The following is a 19,056-nucleotide window of genomic DNA, read 5'->3' as shown; positions in this document are numbered from 1 at the left end:
AGTTTTCAAAGATGTTAGTTTTTACTATAATGGGTCCAGCAAGTTTCAGACTATCATTTGCAGAAGTTTAAGTTAATGTTTAAGGTGTACATATCACATGATCTGGCACTGCAATACAAATGTGGTTAACAATAGTAAAATAACTCTCCTTCAGAGTGGAAACTACTAATTAACATAGCTGAAGCTCAGTAAGGTGTTTTAAAAAATACTAGTAAGCACCCATTTTGTTACTTGGAATCATAGCGTATTAAATAGGGAGAAGTCAGTATTTGAAGGAGAAGACATCTGTGTGCTTGAAGGCTGTAGCATGATGCAGGGCAGGCTGTTCATCTGTTACTTCTCATAATTATACCTTTTTTAATAATAATAGTGACTTCCATCCATGTGTTCTGTTTTATGTCAGCTAGCTGGACAGGAAACTTTTAACAGGGATTTCAAGAGAAGGTGAATTTGGAATGAAAACAGAAATTTAGTTTCAATAGGCTAGTTGATGTGCAGTAGTATGGTCTGTGTGGTTTTGCTGTGATTGGGATTTATAATCATTACGGTCATTATGTCCCATGTGCACAATGTCAAACCATGTAGTACTACAAAGAGGAGGAAAGTGATGTGTATGTCTTGTATAGTGCTGTTGCTCAGGGTTGAATTTTATCTCCTCTGAGGAAACTGGCAGATGAATTTTAGTATCTCAGATTCTGAAGGAGCAGTTGCTTTTAAGGGCCTTGCAGTTGTTACTTTCTCTGTTTAAATGCTCATGTAACAAATGAATTAAACTGCATGTTCTCCCAAAACTGAGGAATGCAACTCAGAGAGACAAGAGACAATCAGAGCAAAGAGCTTGGCATAACACCTTTGGCAGCCAAAGCTGGCATCCAATTATCACCTTATGTTGATGCATCATTTTTATTTTGTGCAAAGGAGCATCACTGAAACGTGTTAGAAACTGAGTCTAAGAATGGAAGTTGGATATACAAGTGGAAATTAAAATCTGGCAGAGGTAAAATGCAGTTAGTTCCCAGAGATGGACAGGAGTATTATATTTTTAATATACTTTTTTAATAATATGAACTTGAAAAATACGGCTTCTGCCTTGTTTGGTTGCGAAGAAGGAAGTCAGTCACTCCTGTCTCGAGTCAGAGAGTTGGGAATCTGAAATAATTGAATGTATGTGGTTGCTAGGGGAATCCTAATGTCTGCATAAAACCTTGGTGTCCCCTCAGACCACATGAATTTCAAAATGATGCTTTAGCTATATACACTTTTGACATACAGGCTGTGTTACTGTGATGGACACCCTGTAACTTTGGAACCTGATGGTGGAGGACAACTGGAGGGATGTATGTAGCATTTGAGAAGGGTGTGGGTCTGGGAGTGTGAGGCTGGGCACAGCAGTGAAGCCTTGCAACAGACCTGGCTGTGGAAGAGGTTGTATTCAAGTGTTGACTTTGGGTTTCACTGAAGTTGCATCAAGCACAGCTGCAAATAAACTTTGATCAGAATTCTTTCATATCAGGCTCCGTATCTGTGTAACTGAAATACAAATTTCTGAGATACAGACTCTGTCACCATTGCTGCTCACTGAATTACTTGTGTACCTATTTCTTCATTAAAATTTTCTTCAGAAGTACAAAAATCCTTATAGATAACTTAATTCATAAGGTATGTATTTCCTTCCGTTGCTAACCCTAATGGAACTAGGTGGTACCAGCTAATCACATACTTGAACCCATAAATAATTACTAGTAAAGAAATGCTGAGTCTAAATTGGTGATTAAGAACATTATTCCATATGCTACAGGCTAAGCAATGGCAGTTATATGTCTTCCCCCAATGGAACTGTTCAATAAAAGGAAAAAAAGGTACGTATTTCAAACCAAAAAATAAGCATGACAAGGAAACCAAGACACAGACAATGTAAGAATGTGCAAACTGAAGTGGAACAACATAGACAAAAGGAGCCTTCAAAGTGACCAGATACCAGGTACTCTGTAAACAGAGAAGTAGCACAGAAACCAAGGAAGCAGTATTTTATTTCAGCAATTCTTTCTGCATTATGGAAAAAATAATAAATTTCTAAGCAAAGGAATGTTCAGCCTTATTATAACAGTTAGTGTCAGATCTAAAGAACACTTTAAAAATCAAAATTAAAAGATACATCAGTGTAATAGTGACTTCAGTTTTTCAGTCTTCAAAGATTGTCACTTTTTGCATTGGATGAGGATTTATTGAACACAACAGTATGCAAAGCACAAGTGACAGGTGACTTCTATGAAGCAAGGAGTAGTTCTCCCACAAAACAGTGGCATGTAAATACAGAGGTGGTCAAGAGTTGATTTTAAGATTTTTTGAAAGGATCAAATAGCAGATGGGTAATAATTTGTTACTTTGACTATGCTTATGATCTTCATTAGGCTTAGTATTCTGCAGCTGCCAGTGGTGGGAATTAACTTGTTTTAACCAGTTTGGAGATTCACTGAGTATTTGCTGTAGAAGTAATAGCTTAGCAGCAAACAGCTACCTCTGGCTTTGAAGTTGGCCTGGGAAAGTTTGAACAACATAAATCTCCTGTGATGCCATCTGCAAGAGACATGGATGTTGCCTTGATAAAAAAGGCTTCTTCCTTACCATGTCATGGAAACATTTGATAATAAAAATACTACTGAATACGTGCTTGCTACAGCACGTAGACACACTAATTACAAGTAGTTGTGACAGCCACGTATAACTAGTACCTGAGGAAATTGTGACTCACGTGTTTGTGGGTGGAAGAGACACTTTTTTTGCTGAATACCATGCTGTTCAGTATCTGTTTCTTTTGCTTGCTTGCATTTGCCATGTACGGCATGTTGTATTTCCATAAAAAGGCATACCTGGTACAGCAGGGAGACAGGCTATTTGCCGTGCCTGGCTGTTGAAGGTGCTGAGCATGCTGGAGCTAGCTGTGAAGGGAAAGAGTTTGTATTTCCCCTGATAAACACAAAATATGAGCATATGGAGAAAACTGGAGCCAGCAGGAAGAAGTAGGGGAACAAGGCTAGCTGAGTCTTTGAAGCATAACTAGAAATCCCTGAGAGCAGGAGAGGACAAGGAGGTAATAGAGAGAAAGAGGCTGTTCCAGTTGACTGTGTGAAGTTTCATGGAATCCTGGGAGCCCTAAAAAGCTGATACATTGAGAGCAAAAGCTGGCTGAATTGAGAAGAGCCCATCCTGTGAGGATGCAAGGGAAGATTCGCTTACAGGTTCTTTTTCTTTCTCTCTGGCTGAGGATTTGAAGACTGGAGTTTTGATTGCAAGATTGGCAGCTAAATAGGACAAAATAAAAGAGTGTGGAGAAGTGAGGGAGAAGAAGATGGAAAACGAGCAATAGAAAGTTGCAGTAGTTTTTGACTGGTTTTCCCATTTTGACTACAAGAAGTTGTGTAACAAAGTTGTCAAGCTCCACAGAAGTTGTGGTCTTGATATTTGCATAAGGTCCTGAGTATTTTAAGTCTGAATTGGAGCCTTGTGTCTTGAAATCCTTTAGTGGTTTTGGGTTTGGGCTTTTTTTGTTTGTTTGTTCTGCTCTCAGTTTGCATGTTTAAAGTATGAAATTCCTTGTGCCTGTGTACTTTGAGCAGAGGATATGATAGCACCTTCATAAAGTCTTAACTACCTTAGAGGTAGTTATTAATATCAATTATAATTGGGAGTTTTTTCCTCTTTCAGTAAATATATGGTGGGGGAACCTGAAAATATTTCTCTAATATCTTACACTTCCAATGTAGAAAAGTGCTGCTAAAAGTAACCGCTAAGCAAACTTGTTATATATGTATTATCGTACTTCCTGAACAGTGTTAAACTTGACTGCATGTGCTTGTTGCTTTGGATTGCTGATTGGCTCCTAGCTTGATTATAGTAGATTTTGTTAAATTTCTATTGTAAAAAAGCTGGTGCGTGGTCTAAAACACACTTTATATTTCAAGATAAAAAGTGTTTGTATCCCCCAGATTTGATGAATTCTGTTTCCTAATTGACAGAGAATGCACTGTGTTATTTTTATGGTGTATTGGATAGGAAAAGTATCTGATTTATAAATCTTCCTATGTATTTGTTACCAACAGAATGCACTGCATTTGTATCATTTATGAACTCATGGAGGGATGGTGGACATTCCTTTCACTGATAAGACATATTACTGGGATCCAGTTTTCAACTTTCACGTAACAATCGACTGCAGGTGCAAATCAGTGAAGCAAAAAAAGAAAGCAGGGGAAAAAAAGTACAGAATTGTGAAATCTGTATGAAAGGCACAAGAAGAAGGTTAACACAGGAACTGAATTCCTGATACGGAATAATAAGAGTAAAATTTTACAAGGTAATATCCACAAACCAAACGGCAGCATTACCTTGTAAAATTAGTAATTTTCAGCAAGGTGTAGCAAGATAAGTCTTGCAAATGAGTTTATCCTTTCTGAAGGTCTAATCCTTTGTATGTTAACAGGGCAAAATGCCCTCTGACTTCTACAGAGTCTGAACTTCTTAGCAGTTTTTATGTGGATTTGGTCTACCTAAGATACTTAGGCATGGTGCAATAGTATCCCCACCTAAATCAAGGTGTTCTTGCTTTTTTGGGTTCCGTTAGTTGTTTCTAGAGGTGTCAAAATTTTGAAGACAAGGTAGAAAACCTGAAAGTGAATTTTGAAGTTGAGTATCTCATTATGAGCCTGTAACTGTATTTAGTGATACACCTAAATTTTCGGCAATAATTTAAAAGTTGCTGTATCTTTGTTGATACTGTGCAAAAGCTGTAGAAAATCATGAAGGCTGGCTTTTCTATATGCTATTTCTGCAATCAAAAGAACCATAATCAGGGCATACATCAGGTCTCTGGAGGGTTTTCGTTACATTTAACAGGGGTTTTTCTTTCTCTTTGGAAAAGAGTTGTAAGAACATAGTATATGTCTGTGTGGTACACCAGACACTCCATTTTCCTGGGGGATGCAATTCTGGTGCTGCAGTAGTGAAGTGTTGGTAGATATGGTGTTTTTAAGGTATTAATGGCATGCCAAATTAAAACAAGCTCTTAAATCTTTCGGTGACAAACTGAAATCTCTTCACCGAGACTATAGTTCTTCGTTTGCACAGTGTGAAATCTCCACTTTGGAAGTTCTCAGTAAAATCTTTTTCTTAACTCAAAATTTAAATTCTCCTCTTCAAGCATATGGTTCTTACACTGTCGTTTAAAACTTAATGAATATATAGAAATGTATTGGCCTACTGGTAAGCATGTTATTTGCTATACTCAGTGCTAGCTGCAGGAGAGTGGGTGCTGTGACCCTGCCGCCGGTGTGAGCCAGCCTCAGCCTTGCAGGTTGCAGTCCGTACCTGCCCCTCGTGTGTGTGTGGAGCGGGCGCTTGGGAAGGGCAGCCCTATGCCAGGACCCTTCCAGGTGCCTCTGCACGGCCACTGTGCTGAGCAGGCCTGGGAAGGGAGCGGTAGGTAGGCTGAGCAGTGCAAAAGGAGCGGAACAGAACTTGAGAGACTTTATTTATCTGACGTGAACCACTGAATGAATACAAGTGTTTAAGAAGTGGGGGCAGCAGTCACTATTAAAACCAGCGCTTTCAGTGGGTGGTCACTTGGGTAAAGCAGGATACAGGGTAAGTAAGGTTTTGAGGCCTTTTGTTATTTTGATTTTAATCTTGATCTCCGTATCAGTTTTGGAACTTCTGAAGACCAGAAGCAGGTATAGTTTTGTGGACACCTTTACCTCCAAGCTTCTTGTTAAATCAACAAGGTGTCAAGGTGTCCACAAAACTATACCTGCTTCTTTACCATCTGGTTATGACTTTCGGTTTTACCTTTATGCAGAGGCAGAATAGGGTCTGCTGTAGACCCAGGGCAACAGCATGACTTGACCATGATCCTGTTTAATCAAGCCAGATCCCAGGAAGGCTAGGCTGGTGGCTGGTTCTGGGGGCAAGGGGAGGCAACCTACTTCTCCAGAAACAGCATTTCTGCTACAACTCCTTCCTGCCCATCTCTTCTCTTTCTGGGGCAAACCCCGAATCCTTGTCAAAGTAGTATTGCTTCTTACCCATGCTAAGCTGATTCTGATCAAGGTGTAGCTGGCTCGGATTTGAGAGGAGAGTCAAATGCGAAAGTTAGAGAAAGGCGTAAGTGTCTTCAATTTAAAAAAATAAAAATAAATTTAAAAAAATAGAATAAAAATAAAAATAAAATTAAAAAAAAGTAAAAAAAAAAAAAAGCATGACAATCTGCAAACATGGTTCTTACATGAACACTTTCTGGTCCACTCCAGGTGTGTGCCTTCTGGATGCCCTTGTGCATCACTGAAGATTTACTGTTGCTGAGTGAGGCAAATGGACTTCTAAAGTTATTAATTTTAGTAGGCATAATTACTATGGCTTTATTGTTTTAATAGCTAAATAGAAGGGAGATCTCAGTAGACAGAAGGTTTGCCATAGCCTAAAGAGCCACACTTCGCCCAGTAAGTGTGGCTGACAAAAGTATTTGTTTAAGCAAGAGTAGCGTATTGGGAGGATATGGCTTTGCTTCAGTCTTGCATGAAATCATTCATGTAAAAGTGTCTGCTAAAGCTTAACCCTTTTACAGTCCCTGAAGGTAGTGTAGTCAAGTTAGATGTAGAAGTCATTCTAAAGTGTGAGGTGTTTGGGATTTCTGGTTGGTTTTTGTTTTGGTTTGGGTTTTTTTGTTTTGTTTTGTTTTAGGTGTTTTGGGGTTTTGGTTGTTTGTTTTTTTTTTAACTGATTTGGGTAACACCAGCCAATGAAGCTTAGTTGCACATGTTTAAACTAAATCATTATTTGTCTCATTCTCATATTCGGTCCATGGCACTTCTGTGTTCATTGTGATAAAATTCAAAAGGAAGTAACAGTCTGCTAGGAGGATAATTTGAGAAATTAATCAGTGACTCAAAAAGCTTGTAGGTGTTAAGATGACAGCTAGTTTCAGTTCATATAAATACCTATTTTGATAACAAGATAAAGGAGAAAATAGAAAAGTTTAAAAAATTTAAAAGCAAACACGATTTCCACTGAACTGTCTTTCAAAGGAGGGGAAGGGAAATAGCATGGAGTATTTTGCAAAGCAAACTACATGACAATTAAGTTCTTGTTTTCAGCAGTATTAGTGCTGTAGGGCTTTTTGCAATTCCCCATATAATATGTCAAAAGCTAGCGGCATGTTCTAGGAAGTGACAACACATAAGAGTATTGTATGTCAGTATACAATTATATTTTTGGTTTTTTCACTTGAAAATATTTCCAGTATTTTCTCTAACTTGTTTTTTTAATCTTTTTTCACAAGGCATCAAGTTTTGGTTTTGAACTGTGTGTATTTTCTGTTAAAATGTGTTGTTTTCAATGTGTCTTCCCAATACTGAATTTAGCATGATTTGTGCATGGGATGTTTCAGTGTGCTGATATTGTTATTGCATTTTAACTGATGCAGTTTTATGAAAAGTTCTGTATGTGTCCTATTACTCATTTCATAAGGAAATATATACTAGCAATTAAACAAAAGCAGTACTTGTAAAATGTTGCCATATATGTAAGTGAGCATAATCATAGACTGGTTTGGGTTGGAAGGGACCCTAAAGACCACCTTGTTCCAACCCCCCTGCCATGGGCAGGGACACCTGCCACTAGACCAGGTCACTCAAAGCCCCATCCCGCCTGGCCTGAACACTTCTAGCGATGGGGCAATAGATAAGGGGGTGATCCCTCTTATCTATGTTTGTCAGAAAGTTACGATACTTGTTACTGTAAAATAATATACTTAAGAACCATGGGTAAGAATTAAAAATAAGGCAAAGATATGATACACATTTTGATAAGTACTAGGTCAGACAAAACTGCTGTAATTGTATTTAAAGCTTACTGTATTTAATTTGCTGACACTTTTACATAAAACAAAGTTTCTTTCATGGACCTGTAAGATATTAAATACTTATTTTCTTAAAATGTAAATGTGCATGTTGATGTGAAATGATTGGGAAATCTGTTACGAAAACTCGTCTCTTTGTATGCAGTTTTGCCTACAGTTTAGCATATGAATTTGCCCAAGCTAAAAATAGTCCTGGACCTGGGCTCACTCCTGTTGGCAAAAGTACTCTTGGTATCTTGGGACAGGGGGAAATGAGAGCCATCGTGAGTTCACATGCCACTACAAACAGTCCAAATTTCCTTCTGAGCAGAGCCAGCATTTAATATGTATTTGTTTCCAGGCCAAAGATCATGGGGATGTTCGTCCTCTAGTCCTTACAGTGGTAACCCATTTGCTATTACTGGACTTCGGTTCAAAAATGTTGCATGTTTTATAAGAATCAGACTAGGTCTCCAGTGCATGATGCTGTAACAGAAAAATAATGGGCTACAGGAGAGATAAGTAAGATTTTTGAGTGGCAAATGCATTAAGTCAGTTTAAATCTATCGGTTAAGCTGCTCAAAACTGGTAATGCACTGATCTTGAGCTGTGGCGTGTGAGCACACCTGTTGCTGGCATGCAGTAAGACATCTACATGATCACCTTGTGCCTAGCTCTTTTTCAGACTGAGTTAGCAGTAGCAGTTTCCTAAGTGTTAAGGTGAAATTTGCAGAAGACTGGTTAACAAAGCATACGCAGTGACTCTCAGTAGCAGGTGTCTGGTTTTACCTGCTTCATGGATACCAGGACTACAAACTCGGGATGGCTATGGCTGTCTGTTTCTTCTGCCATAGAGCCATGCATCTCAATTTGGACTCTTGAGCTTGGTTTGACCCTCCTTCTGCTGGTGAATCTGACTGACTTCCACCACTGTAAGGACCACAAAAGCCTCACTCGGTGGTGGTTGTGAATCTTAGCTTGGCTATTTGCATGCTGCTTCTGCACTTTTGTTTCATTTCAGGTTAGTGCAGTTAAAACCTAAAGTGAGAAGCACTGCTACAGTCTGTTTAACTGGTGTAAAGGTCTTTTAGTCCAGAAGTAGCATATCATTTAGAAATTCATTTGATGGTTATTTACCTCAGTGGTTTTGAAAATGACAATGTTGTTTGTTTGTTTGTTTTTTTCTCATTCTTTTTAACCCCTGTTTTATATGTGTGTTTTTGTTTTTTGGTGTTTTTTTTCTTTTCCTCTGCCTAGACCTGGTTAACCATTTCTGTGAACAGGTCCTCAATTTTTTACTTTGTCCCTACTTTCCTGTCGTAGCCCCATCTTCCCCTGGTGTCGACTCCGTACCCTTACAGCGCACAGGCAGTCAACACGGCACACAGAACGCAACAGCGACCTTCCAGAGGGCCAGCTATGCAGCCGGCCCAGCCTCCAATTACGCAGACCCCTACCGACAGCTGCAGTATTGTCCTTCTGTTGAATCACCATACAGCAAATCTGGGCCAGCCATCCCACCTGAAGGGACCTTGGCTAGGTCACCTTCCATTGATAGCATTCAGAAAGATCCCAGGTGGGTGAAACCTTCATTGTCTACTATTTCTTGGTCATGCAGAGGTTTCTAATTGCAGTTTGGTTTGTGTGTTTCTGCTGTTGAATATCAAAAAACAAAACCAAAAATAACCTGTGATTCTACATGAAAGATTTTGTTTTCATAACAGTTTGTCTTAATGCTTTACCTAGGAAGGCTCTCATGAGCTTTTCTGTGAAATGAAATGATCAGTGTGGTCTGGAATGTGTGTTTAGCTTGTTTTCAGTAGCACCAGCCCTCAAAAACTTACAAAAAGTAATTTTCTCTGAAAATGGAGGAGTGGTATGGCTCTAACCATTGTGAACTGAATTTTCAAGTCGCTGCTTGGGCAGAAGTTGTTAACAGTTCTTGGTTTGTCTGCAGTTCATATTCATAAAAGCTGCAGAAAAGGATATTCTGGTGCTGGGAAATGAGACTGAGCAATGTGAAGCAACACGTAATCGGTCTTATGCTTCACCCTGTGTGTTGTGCAAGCTTCTGATGCCAGTACGTGGTAACAGAATATATGTATTACAGCTTTGCAGAAATGGTTGTTACTGTGCATGCTTTTAAAATATATAGCACAACTTTTAATGTTGCTGCGAGATGTGACCATCCTCATAGACCTAGGGAAGGTGCAAGGAGGAAACTTTGTAGGCATGCATACCCCAAGCATTTGTAGCAAATGATCTGACTTCCATGATAACAGCAATGGTAATGCTAACTGTAATCCTCATGCACTTGGTGATTTTGTTCAGTTTTCTGATGGAAAAGAAAACAAGTCTTTTTAGTAACTTAAGTTTAAACTTGTTAAAAGTGTTAATTTATACAAAGCTTTTCTATGGCAGATGGTGTGATTTAGTTAGTTTTGATATGTGTAATTTAATGATAGGAGAGCTGAGATTTTTGCCCCCAACAAAAATGCTGGAGGTGTTTAAGTTACAATTTGAAAAGATTTCTTTCCTTGCATTAAAAGCCAAATATTCACAAGCTGATCTCCCTACTTGTTTAGCATTAGAGCAGTTCTCTTGGTCTGTCCAGCCAGGAACACAACAGCAACTAAATTTTCTGGCACAACAGAAACATCACTTCTTGCAGCTACTTCTGCCATTGTGGAGTTTTACTTGTTGAGAAAACGTCTGTCTGTCTTCAGCGTTCCCCCCCACCTTAGCTTTTCCTCCAGAAATCTGAGAAAATATAAATTTAATTTCTCCTCTTCTTCCCCCTGCCTCAGAGCAAACATTAGTAACCAGAGGTCTTTTTCTGAAGCCTTGGTATTCTGATTTCTTTGTTTACCAGAATACAAAAACCCATGGAGGAAGAAGAGCTTTGATTTGTAATTGTCTCATATTCAAACTTAAAGAAAATCACAGTAGGGGTGCACTAAACCAGAGGAGAAATGACTATGATCTATATGAAATGTTCTTAGGGGAAGCATGATGATGTTTAAGGCACTATTCCCTATAGGCAGGAAAGACAAATTTACAGTATCTCTACAAGTCCTAGACATAATATCTTCTTAAGAAGAGGTTATCTCTGTCTAGTTGCTCTGTATCACTTCACAACTGTTAGTCAGTTAATATATAGGATATATGCTTGTAAAAGAAGATTTCCTCTTGCAATTCTTAATTGTCTTGCTTTTTGGTTCTTTCTCCTCTTGTGATACCACTTGTGCATTCCTTAGGTAAAGTAGGAGTGCAGGCATTCAGGTATAAATTGAACTTCCTAAACTCTTTTAGAAGGCATCATTAAAGACTATTGCCAATTACTATTAGATGGATTGGGATTTTGCATGAAATAACTTTTTTATAAAAGAGGTTTGCATTACACTTGATCTCACTGATTTGATCCATGGATTGTGTGTGATGTCTCGGACCTAGTATTGCTGCCCTCACTTGTTGGTTTGAATAAATCTTCCAAAGAAATGTCAGAAGCACACATAATCATGTTATGCCTTAGTCCTCATAAGCTGTAGTCCACCTAGACAGGCTGGCTTTTGAATCTGTGGCCTACAGCAGTTGCTGATCATTCAGCGATTGGAAAGACTGAAAAATTGGAAGGAGTTTGGAGAAAAGCAACAAAAGCAATGAGGTGACCTTTAATATGATGCTTTCTATGCATAGATTACAAAAATGTGGATAAATGACAAGTGTGGAAAGGAGGGGACAGAAGACTTCCAGATGCTTGAAAAATTATAATGGAAAGACAGAAATTATTTGGGGTAGCACATGGGACATATAATTAGAAGTACTGTCTTTAGTTAGTAAAAGGAAAACATGGCCTAAATACAAGAAAGACTTTCAATGGCTGTGTTAAGTTTAACTGTATTCCTCAAAGTTTATACTTTACACAGCAAGCAAAAAATAAACACGTTGTTAAGTGGATGGACTTTGCCAGTTAGTAAGTTCTGAATTTCCTTAGATACCTTTTGCTGCTCTGATTAGTTGGCGTTTTCTGTGAGTGACATGAATCATGAAGGGGAATGGCAGGCAACATTTTCAGATAATGAGCCTACCTATCCAACCAGAGGTCCAGACAAAGGCTCGCTGACAGAGGAAAATCTGCAAGATAAAAGCATACTAATTGCAGGCTTTTGATTAGTGTTTGCTATATGTCAGTCGGCTCAATGTAAGAAATACATACCCAGAAGAGAATGTACTCATCCTAATAAGCAATTAGAGTTCCTAAAACTGAACATTATTTTCTGGATTCTTCAGTTCATGCGGAATTTCCATCTGAAGTCCCAGAAAGATGGTTGGCAGGCGCTGATGTAGTTGACAATTTTTTCCATTGTTTTCACTGTGTAGTTTGGATTACTAATACTCCAGTTTTACATATATGTTCTGAGCTGACATTTGGCAAATGAAATTTTAGCTCAACATCTGTTCTGCGTCATCCAACTTTCATAAAATGCAGTTTAGGACAAACTATTTTTAAGAAGTATCAAGATATTTATTACCCATTTTTTGGTGAAGGATAATTTTTAATTTATACATGTAGACTGTTAGCTGATAGGAGCTCATATAACAGGTAGTAAAAACTCTGCACATCTATACTGGTGGAGAAGTTGAGGCTTTGCTATTTAAAAGGAAATAAACTCCTTATTGCCTGTCAGAAATAATGCTTAAGTTCCACATATGGAAAACAGGAAAGTTGGCTATCAAATATAATTTACAGATTGATTCTTCAGAGCATTCTTTTATGTTTACTTCATATCAAAAAAGGAAGAGAAATATGCAGTACAGCTGTGATATCAACTGCTTCATGCCATAATCTCTTATATGACAAAGTGGCATAGGGAGAGAAGGAGGGAAAGAATACAATATTTATTTTCTAATTACTGTCTTGCCTTTGGTTCCTACTGAACTGTGAATGAGAGAAGATGTGAGTATTTTAAAGTATCAGAAATATGTATTCGTGTGATATTTTCCAGCCTACTTTCATTTAAGAAAGATTAATCTGTCTCTTGGCACCAAAGAATTATCAAAGATTTGTCTGTTCCTATGCTTTAGGGGAACTGGGGAGCTTTAGAAATAGCAGTGCTAGTATCCAGTGTTCAGTCTGTGCGCCTTCCAGTTTTTGCTCCAAAATACAAACTTGACAAATGTGTGTAAATTACTTAATTTTTAAGTTTTTTTAACCTACAAAGAAACAATGTCCATGTCGCACCACTGATAAATCACTTGCTGCATAACAGATGGAAAATACATAATTTTCACATCATTCAATTAAATACATAAGAATGAAGTTTTGCAGTAACAAAACTTGGTTTTGCTTTTTTATGGGCTTGCTGTGTCTGGTTTGATAGGTTGTGTCAACATTTCATTCATTGTTGTGTGACTTCTCTTCCTACCTGCTTTTGTTTACATGCCAGTATACACACATCGTCTCCTTCAAAGAAGCTGGCAAGAAGCTGAATTAACAGCAAGAATTATGTGGAATACATTCCATTAGGCCTACCCAAATGAATTTCAGAGTTCAAATGTCCAGTTTCATATTGCATTGAATTATATTGATCTACATTTACAATTTTCCTTTATGGCATGCCCTTTCCCAAGATATGTTTATTAACCTTTAAAACTATTTCTTAAGAAATGCGGTAATTTGGTGAATAAAGCTGCAGTAGGTCCCTTCTTCATTATAGAGCAGACCACAATAATGATTACGCTCTTGTTTATTTTTTTTTTTTAAAAAGACGACAAAACCAAAACAAACAAAAAAAAAAACCAACCAAAATCACTATAGCAGTAGAATCCTGTTGCAACTTTACAAGAAAACAGACTTTTTAAAACTATCTTGTAGTTAGAACTGTCTGGGTATAAGTCAGCATAGGGAAAGAGTTTTCCAGGTATTTCATGATTTAACTGTAATATTTTGAGACCTTTCTGCTCTGTTCAGTGCTTTCAGAGTCAACTTTCCATTTCATTACCTCTGCTGGACTTAATTTCCTCCTAAACAGAAGATGACGGTGCTGTCTGTCTATCTTCTAAACTTTTAAATTGGCTTTCTTTTCACCTATGAAAAGAAATAATTTAGATCAGAACATTTTGTATGAAATTTAAGTTTCAAAACTAATCTTTTTTTTTTCTCTTTTCCTGCTGCCTCCCTCTCCTTCCCTCTTTTTTTTCCCCCCAAAACATGCTTTGTTTGCAAGAAATGAGCTAGGGAGTTTCCTTTCTCTAATAGCCAGCAGGCACTTAAAAGTGTAAGGAGGTATCAGTGTAACAGTGTAAACCTGCATGTGTGAGAGGTTGGACACCTTGGTCGGAACATGTCTGGTAGCCTATTTGGGAAGGGTTGTCACCTTCAGAAAAGAACTTCTGGTGGGCTAGAAGGTCTTGCTGTGACTACAGTATAGCTGCTGGCAACACTGTGCAGCACTGCTGTGGTCAGTGCTGAAATGTGGGCTTGGGTTTTCAGAACCCAGAGGACTCTTGGTGGTGTTGGTGGGTCTCTGGCATAACTCTCTAACCCAAGAGGTAGAAGACTGAAGTTCGTATTCCTGGTTTGAATGAGACAGAACAGGGCTTGCAGATGTACCTCCATGGGCTGCAGGGGCACAACCTGCCTCACCGTGGTCTTCACCACAGGCTGCAGGGGGATCTCAGCTCCGGTGCCTGGAGCCCCTCCTGCCCTCCTTCTGCTCTGACCTGGGTGTCTGCAGGGCTGTTGCTCACATATTCTCACTCCTCTCTTCCACTGCAATTTGTTGTGCAGGTTTTCCCCTCACTTCTTAAATATGTTAACCCAGAGGCACTACCACTGTTGCTGATAGGTTCAGCCTTGCCCAGTGGCCAGTCCATCTTGGAGCTGGCTAACGTTTGTGCTTCCAAACATAGGAGAAGCTTCTAGCAGCTTCTCACAGAAGCCACCCCTGTAGCCCCTATCAAACCTTACCACACAAACCCATCACATCTGCCACTTGAAGAACAGCAGCAACAAAGCTCATTCCACTGTTTCTTTAATCTCTTGCATTTTTTAATGGTTTCATTCATCCAGGAAGTAGCAGGTGTACAGTGTGCCTCATGCTCACGCTGTCTGTAACTTATTCCTGGTTCTTGAATGGCTTAACTGAGCTTCTAATGGTGAGTATACGTCTCAGTGCAGTTTCTGCCTTTGTTTGCCACACATTTTACTCAGTATCCTGTGGCTCATTTGCAGACTTTGACAGATGCAAAATCTGCGTGGTGCCTTTCTGTGATTACAGGCTGTAAGAGCCAGAAAATGTTGTAAATATATTTTTCCAACCAGACATTAAAAACATGGAAAGAACCATACTTTCAGGCTTTACTGGGCTCATGTAAGCTGTTACAATCTCCTGGCAAGATAAACCACGTAAGAAGCTTCTCAGTAGTAGCTCTTGGACGTCTCATCAGGTAAATAGATAATAATGATGTTACTGTTGACGGGAATGTGGAGAGTAAGTTACATTTGTAAGGTGCTTTGAAGTTACAAGGATAACATTATCTTACTTCCATGGGAAACGTGATGGGAGGGAGGGGAGGGAAGTGTGTTAGGTGAAGAAGATGAACAGGGAAAATTTTGAAGAAGCTTGCTAAGATCAGGACACATAGTCTCAAATTTTTGCATTAAAAAAAGCAACTGAAAATCATCCTCAACACTGAGACATAAATTGCTGTGCAGAGGTTGTTAGTTTCTGAAGCTGGACCTTAATGTGCTATTGCATAACTATTTTATAGGCAGGAAACAAAAGCTAGCTAATTTTATAGCCCTTGTACAAAATACATCATTAAGAGTGCAGGAAATTTCTGTAAGAGATAACACCAGGAGTTTGATGAAATAATGTTTCTAGCATAGAGTTGAGCTAAAAATGATGAAGGGAAAGAATCATTCACGACTTTTATTAGTTTCTAGCAGAACTTCATAGCATTTATAAATTAAGAGCCTGACTGCAAGAACCCTAGCTCACTCGATGTATACTAACTATGTTAGATGGGAATAAACTGATCTCTGCCAGCTCACTCAGGATCGGAGCCTGATGTGAAGTCAAGCCGCTAGCCTTTCTTTCTCCGGTGCATCACCATTTCTCTGGTGATCTCCACCACCTTCGGTTAGATCTTTGTCTCACCCCCCTCACTGCCCCACTCCAGGAGCTTGATGAACAAGTGAGGTTCAGAGATGCATCACAGTTCTTAGCATTTTTTGTTTCCTAGGAAGCAAAAGCCACCACCAATCCCATAGAAATCCTACAGCCATTGTTGCCGGGGAAACTTCTAGTTTCTAGATTTGCTGTGAAATATTCATTCATTTTACTCGTTGGTTGGTTGGGTTTTTTAATCCACTGCAGCAACAGTGGGATCACTTGCTATATAACTTGGCACCCACCTATAATAATTTGGGGGTTATGTTTATCCTTACCATGTTAAATGGAAGAATCTAGATATCTGAAGACTTGGAAAGAAGTGGTAAGGGTTTTTTAGCCCAAAGAAGGACAGGGTGAGATCTCTAGGTTTCCTGAATACACTAAAGGTAAAAATATGATGGAGAAAGGTACATGTGGAGAAAGGAGGAGCTGTGCAAACTCTGTCCCAAGGGAAAACAAGTAATTTACTTCGGGAAGTGAGCAAAAGCTACACAAGTTTAAAGTGTTTGGATTTAGGTTTTTACTCTTTAAAAATAATTTGAATTTACCTTGGTAATCCTTTTGTTCCATACCAGGACATGATTGCCATGGCTTAACCCTAGCGGGCAACCAAGCACCACATGGCTGCTCGCTCACTCCCCCTCACCCAGAGCGATGGGGGGGAGAATCGGAAAGGAGTGTAAAACTCAAGGGTTGAGATAAGAACAATTTAATAGGTAAAGCAAAAGCTGCGCACTCAAGCAAAGCAAAGCAAGGAATTAATTCACCACTTCCCATGGGCAGGCAGGTGTTCGGCCATCCCCAGGACAGCAGGGCTCCATCAGGCATGATGGTAACTCAGGAAGACAAACGCCATAATGCCAGACATCCCCCCCTTCCTTCTTCTTCCCCCAGCTTATATACTCAGCATGACATTGCATGGTATGGAATATCCCTTTGGATAGTTGGGCTCACCTGTCCCGGCTGTGTCCCCTCCCCATTTCCCGTGCCCCTCCAGCCCTCTGCTGGCAGGGCCCAAGGAACTTGGTATGAACATCACCCAGCAACAACCAAAACCGTCACTGTGCGATCAACATTGCTCTCACATCAGAGCCAAAATACAGCACTGTACTAAATACTAAGAAGAAAATTAATTCTATCCCAGCTGAAACCAGGACAATGATGTATTTATTTCATATACTACATTTCAAAGAGGAGGGCTCATTTTGTTTTTATGCTGTTTGATGCTATGTTTTTCCTTCTGCCTACCTGAATTTGAGCATCTTTAATATAAAAACTTTGTTTGAATGTGTAGCTCTGGTTGCTGATAAAGCTAAAGAAAAGTTATGGGGGGGGGGGGTGTTGGTGGAAGCGGGAGGAATGAATGCTGACAACTGAAGTGTAACACAGTTTCTTAGTAAATATAACTCCATTACCACCTTAGCATTGTGTCGTGTTTCTGCGTTACCCTCTCAGAAGCTGTGCTAATCGGCCTCACTTGTTCCAGCTCTTGTTATTACTATGGGCAGTGATCCCTCCTCTTGGCAGTCCTGGCAGTCCTGGAAAGGTTCAGAAACTAAATTTCCTATAACTGCTTTTTATGCAGTTTCTTTGTCCTTAAAATACTCATGCTTGGTAACTTCTCTCAAACCACTGCAGACTAACACAGTGTTAGCAGTTCTATAGTCCTGGCTACCTCCTCATGGAAACACCTATGTAATTCCGACCTGGCACTTACCTATGCCTCCAAAAATCAGCAAGGTTATTTGAACAACAGTTTTGCAGTATGAGGTTCTCCTGTTCTTTCTTTGTAAATGTTTCAAGTGCAGAATATCGCGTGACCTTCACTTATGAAACAATTTCTGGTAAAGAAATTGCCTTAAATCACGGGGGTCAGAACAATGGGGGCGGGGGAGGTATACATTCCTATTTTATTTCTTAACATGTCTCAAGAAAGAATCAGGAAAGTGTTCCAGGGGTGGATTCCTCTGGCCTAAGGCCCAAGATGACGTTTAAGATGTTAGGTATAATGTTCATGACCTGGGATTTTCCCACTAGCAAGGCACTGATGTCAGTAGAAAATTACCATGCTACTTTTGCTCGTCCACAAGGTGACACGGGGGCAGCCTGTGACCATAGTGCCCATTGGAGAGCATGCTACTTGGAGGGGACCTGCCCGTGGGACTGACTGTGTGGGGATACGGTGCTAACTGGAGACCTGCTGATCCCATGCCCCTTGGATTAACGGCAGAGCATTGCCATGCTTGCAGTCAGGCATTGCCGGATGTGGGTGGTGACAGGGTGGGTCAGCCTCACTCACCAGCTGCAGGGGCTGGAGCTGATGCTGTGTTGCAAAGAGGACCTGAGGGAACCATGTCAGTGAAGCCCAGGACGGCTTAGGGCTCTGGGCAGAGCGTGAACCTGGAGCAACCTACATTTTTTTGTATTTCTGTGGAGTTGATACTTTACTGTTGGCCAAATTATATTGCTGCTGTCCACTTTCTGGTTTGATACTTGGAACTGCGTATCTCTGGAACACGAGTGCATGGTTAGTCATCTGCTTGCAGAGGGTCAGGGTATCTGAGCCTACTCACAACAGATATTTTGCTTTTAATAAAGTTTACTTTAGTTGAAGACATAAAATATTTAACTGTTTTAGACAGTCTTAATTTGTGTCCAGTAATTCACGGACAGAAGCGGCCTCTGTTGTTTGGTGATGTGATCCTGTAATTACATAGGTGTTCTTATCATTATACCTAAATTTATGGCCTTGAATGGCCTTAAAATGGACGTGTTTTTGGGGTTGTTCTCCTGCAAGAAATTGGCTTTTGTAAGGGGTTAGCCATTTCATGCCTTTTTGAGTTTTCTGTATAGCTCTATGATTCCTTCCAGTAGCTTTTAATAGGGAAGGATTGACATTCCTCTGCATTGGGAGTAGTTGCCAAATGTCTTCTAAAGCTCTGGCAGCACACAGGTTGTCACACAGAGAATCCTTTAGATGTTTTGGTGTTA

The 19,056-nt window shown here is 39.6% G+C and overlaps 1 protein-coding gene across 7 annotated transcripts in view; it reads left to right on the top strand.

Annotated features, from left to right (window-relative positions):
• The window catches only part of CTNND2 (catenin delta 2), a 681,093-nt gene that overhangs the window by 424,089 nt on the left and 237,948 nt on the right, over positions 1-19,056 (top strand). For 5 of the 7 annotated variants that reach the window (XM_056332606.1, XM_056332603.1, XM_056332610.1 and 2 more), the window contains one exon: positions 9,146-9,464. In XM_056332606.1, coding sequence (XP_056188581.1) covers positions 9,146-9,464 — 319 coding nt within the window. The remainder of the gene's footprint in view (positions 1-9,145; positions 9,465-19,056) is intronic. The other 2 variants (XM_056332605.1, XM_056332607.1) reach the window with 1 other exon arrangement.

The sequence above is a fragment of the Falco biarmicus genome, chromosome 3 (genome assembly GCF_023638135.1).
Source record: "Falco biarmicus isolate bFalBia1 chromosome 3, bFalBia1.pri, whole genome shotgun sequence".
NCBI lineage: Eukaryota > Metazoa > Chordata > Aves > Falconiformes > Falconidae > Falco > Falco biarmicus.
This window is presented reverse-complemented; position numbering and strand designations above follow the sequence as displayed.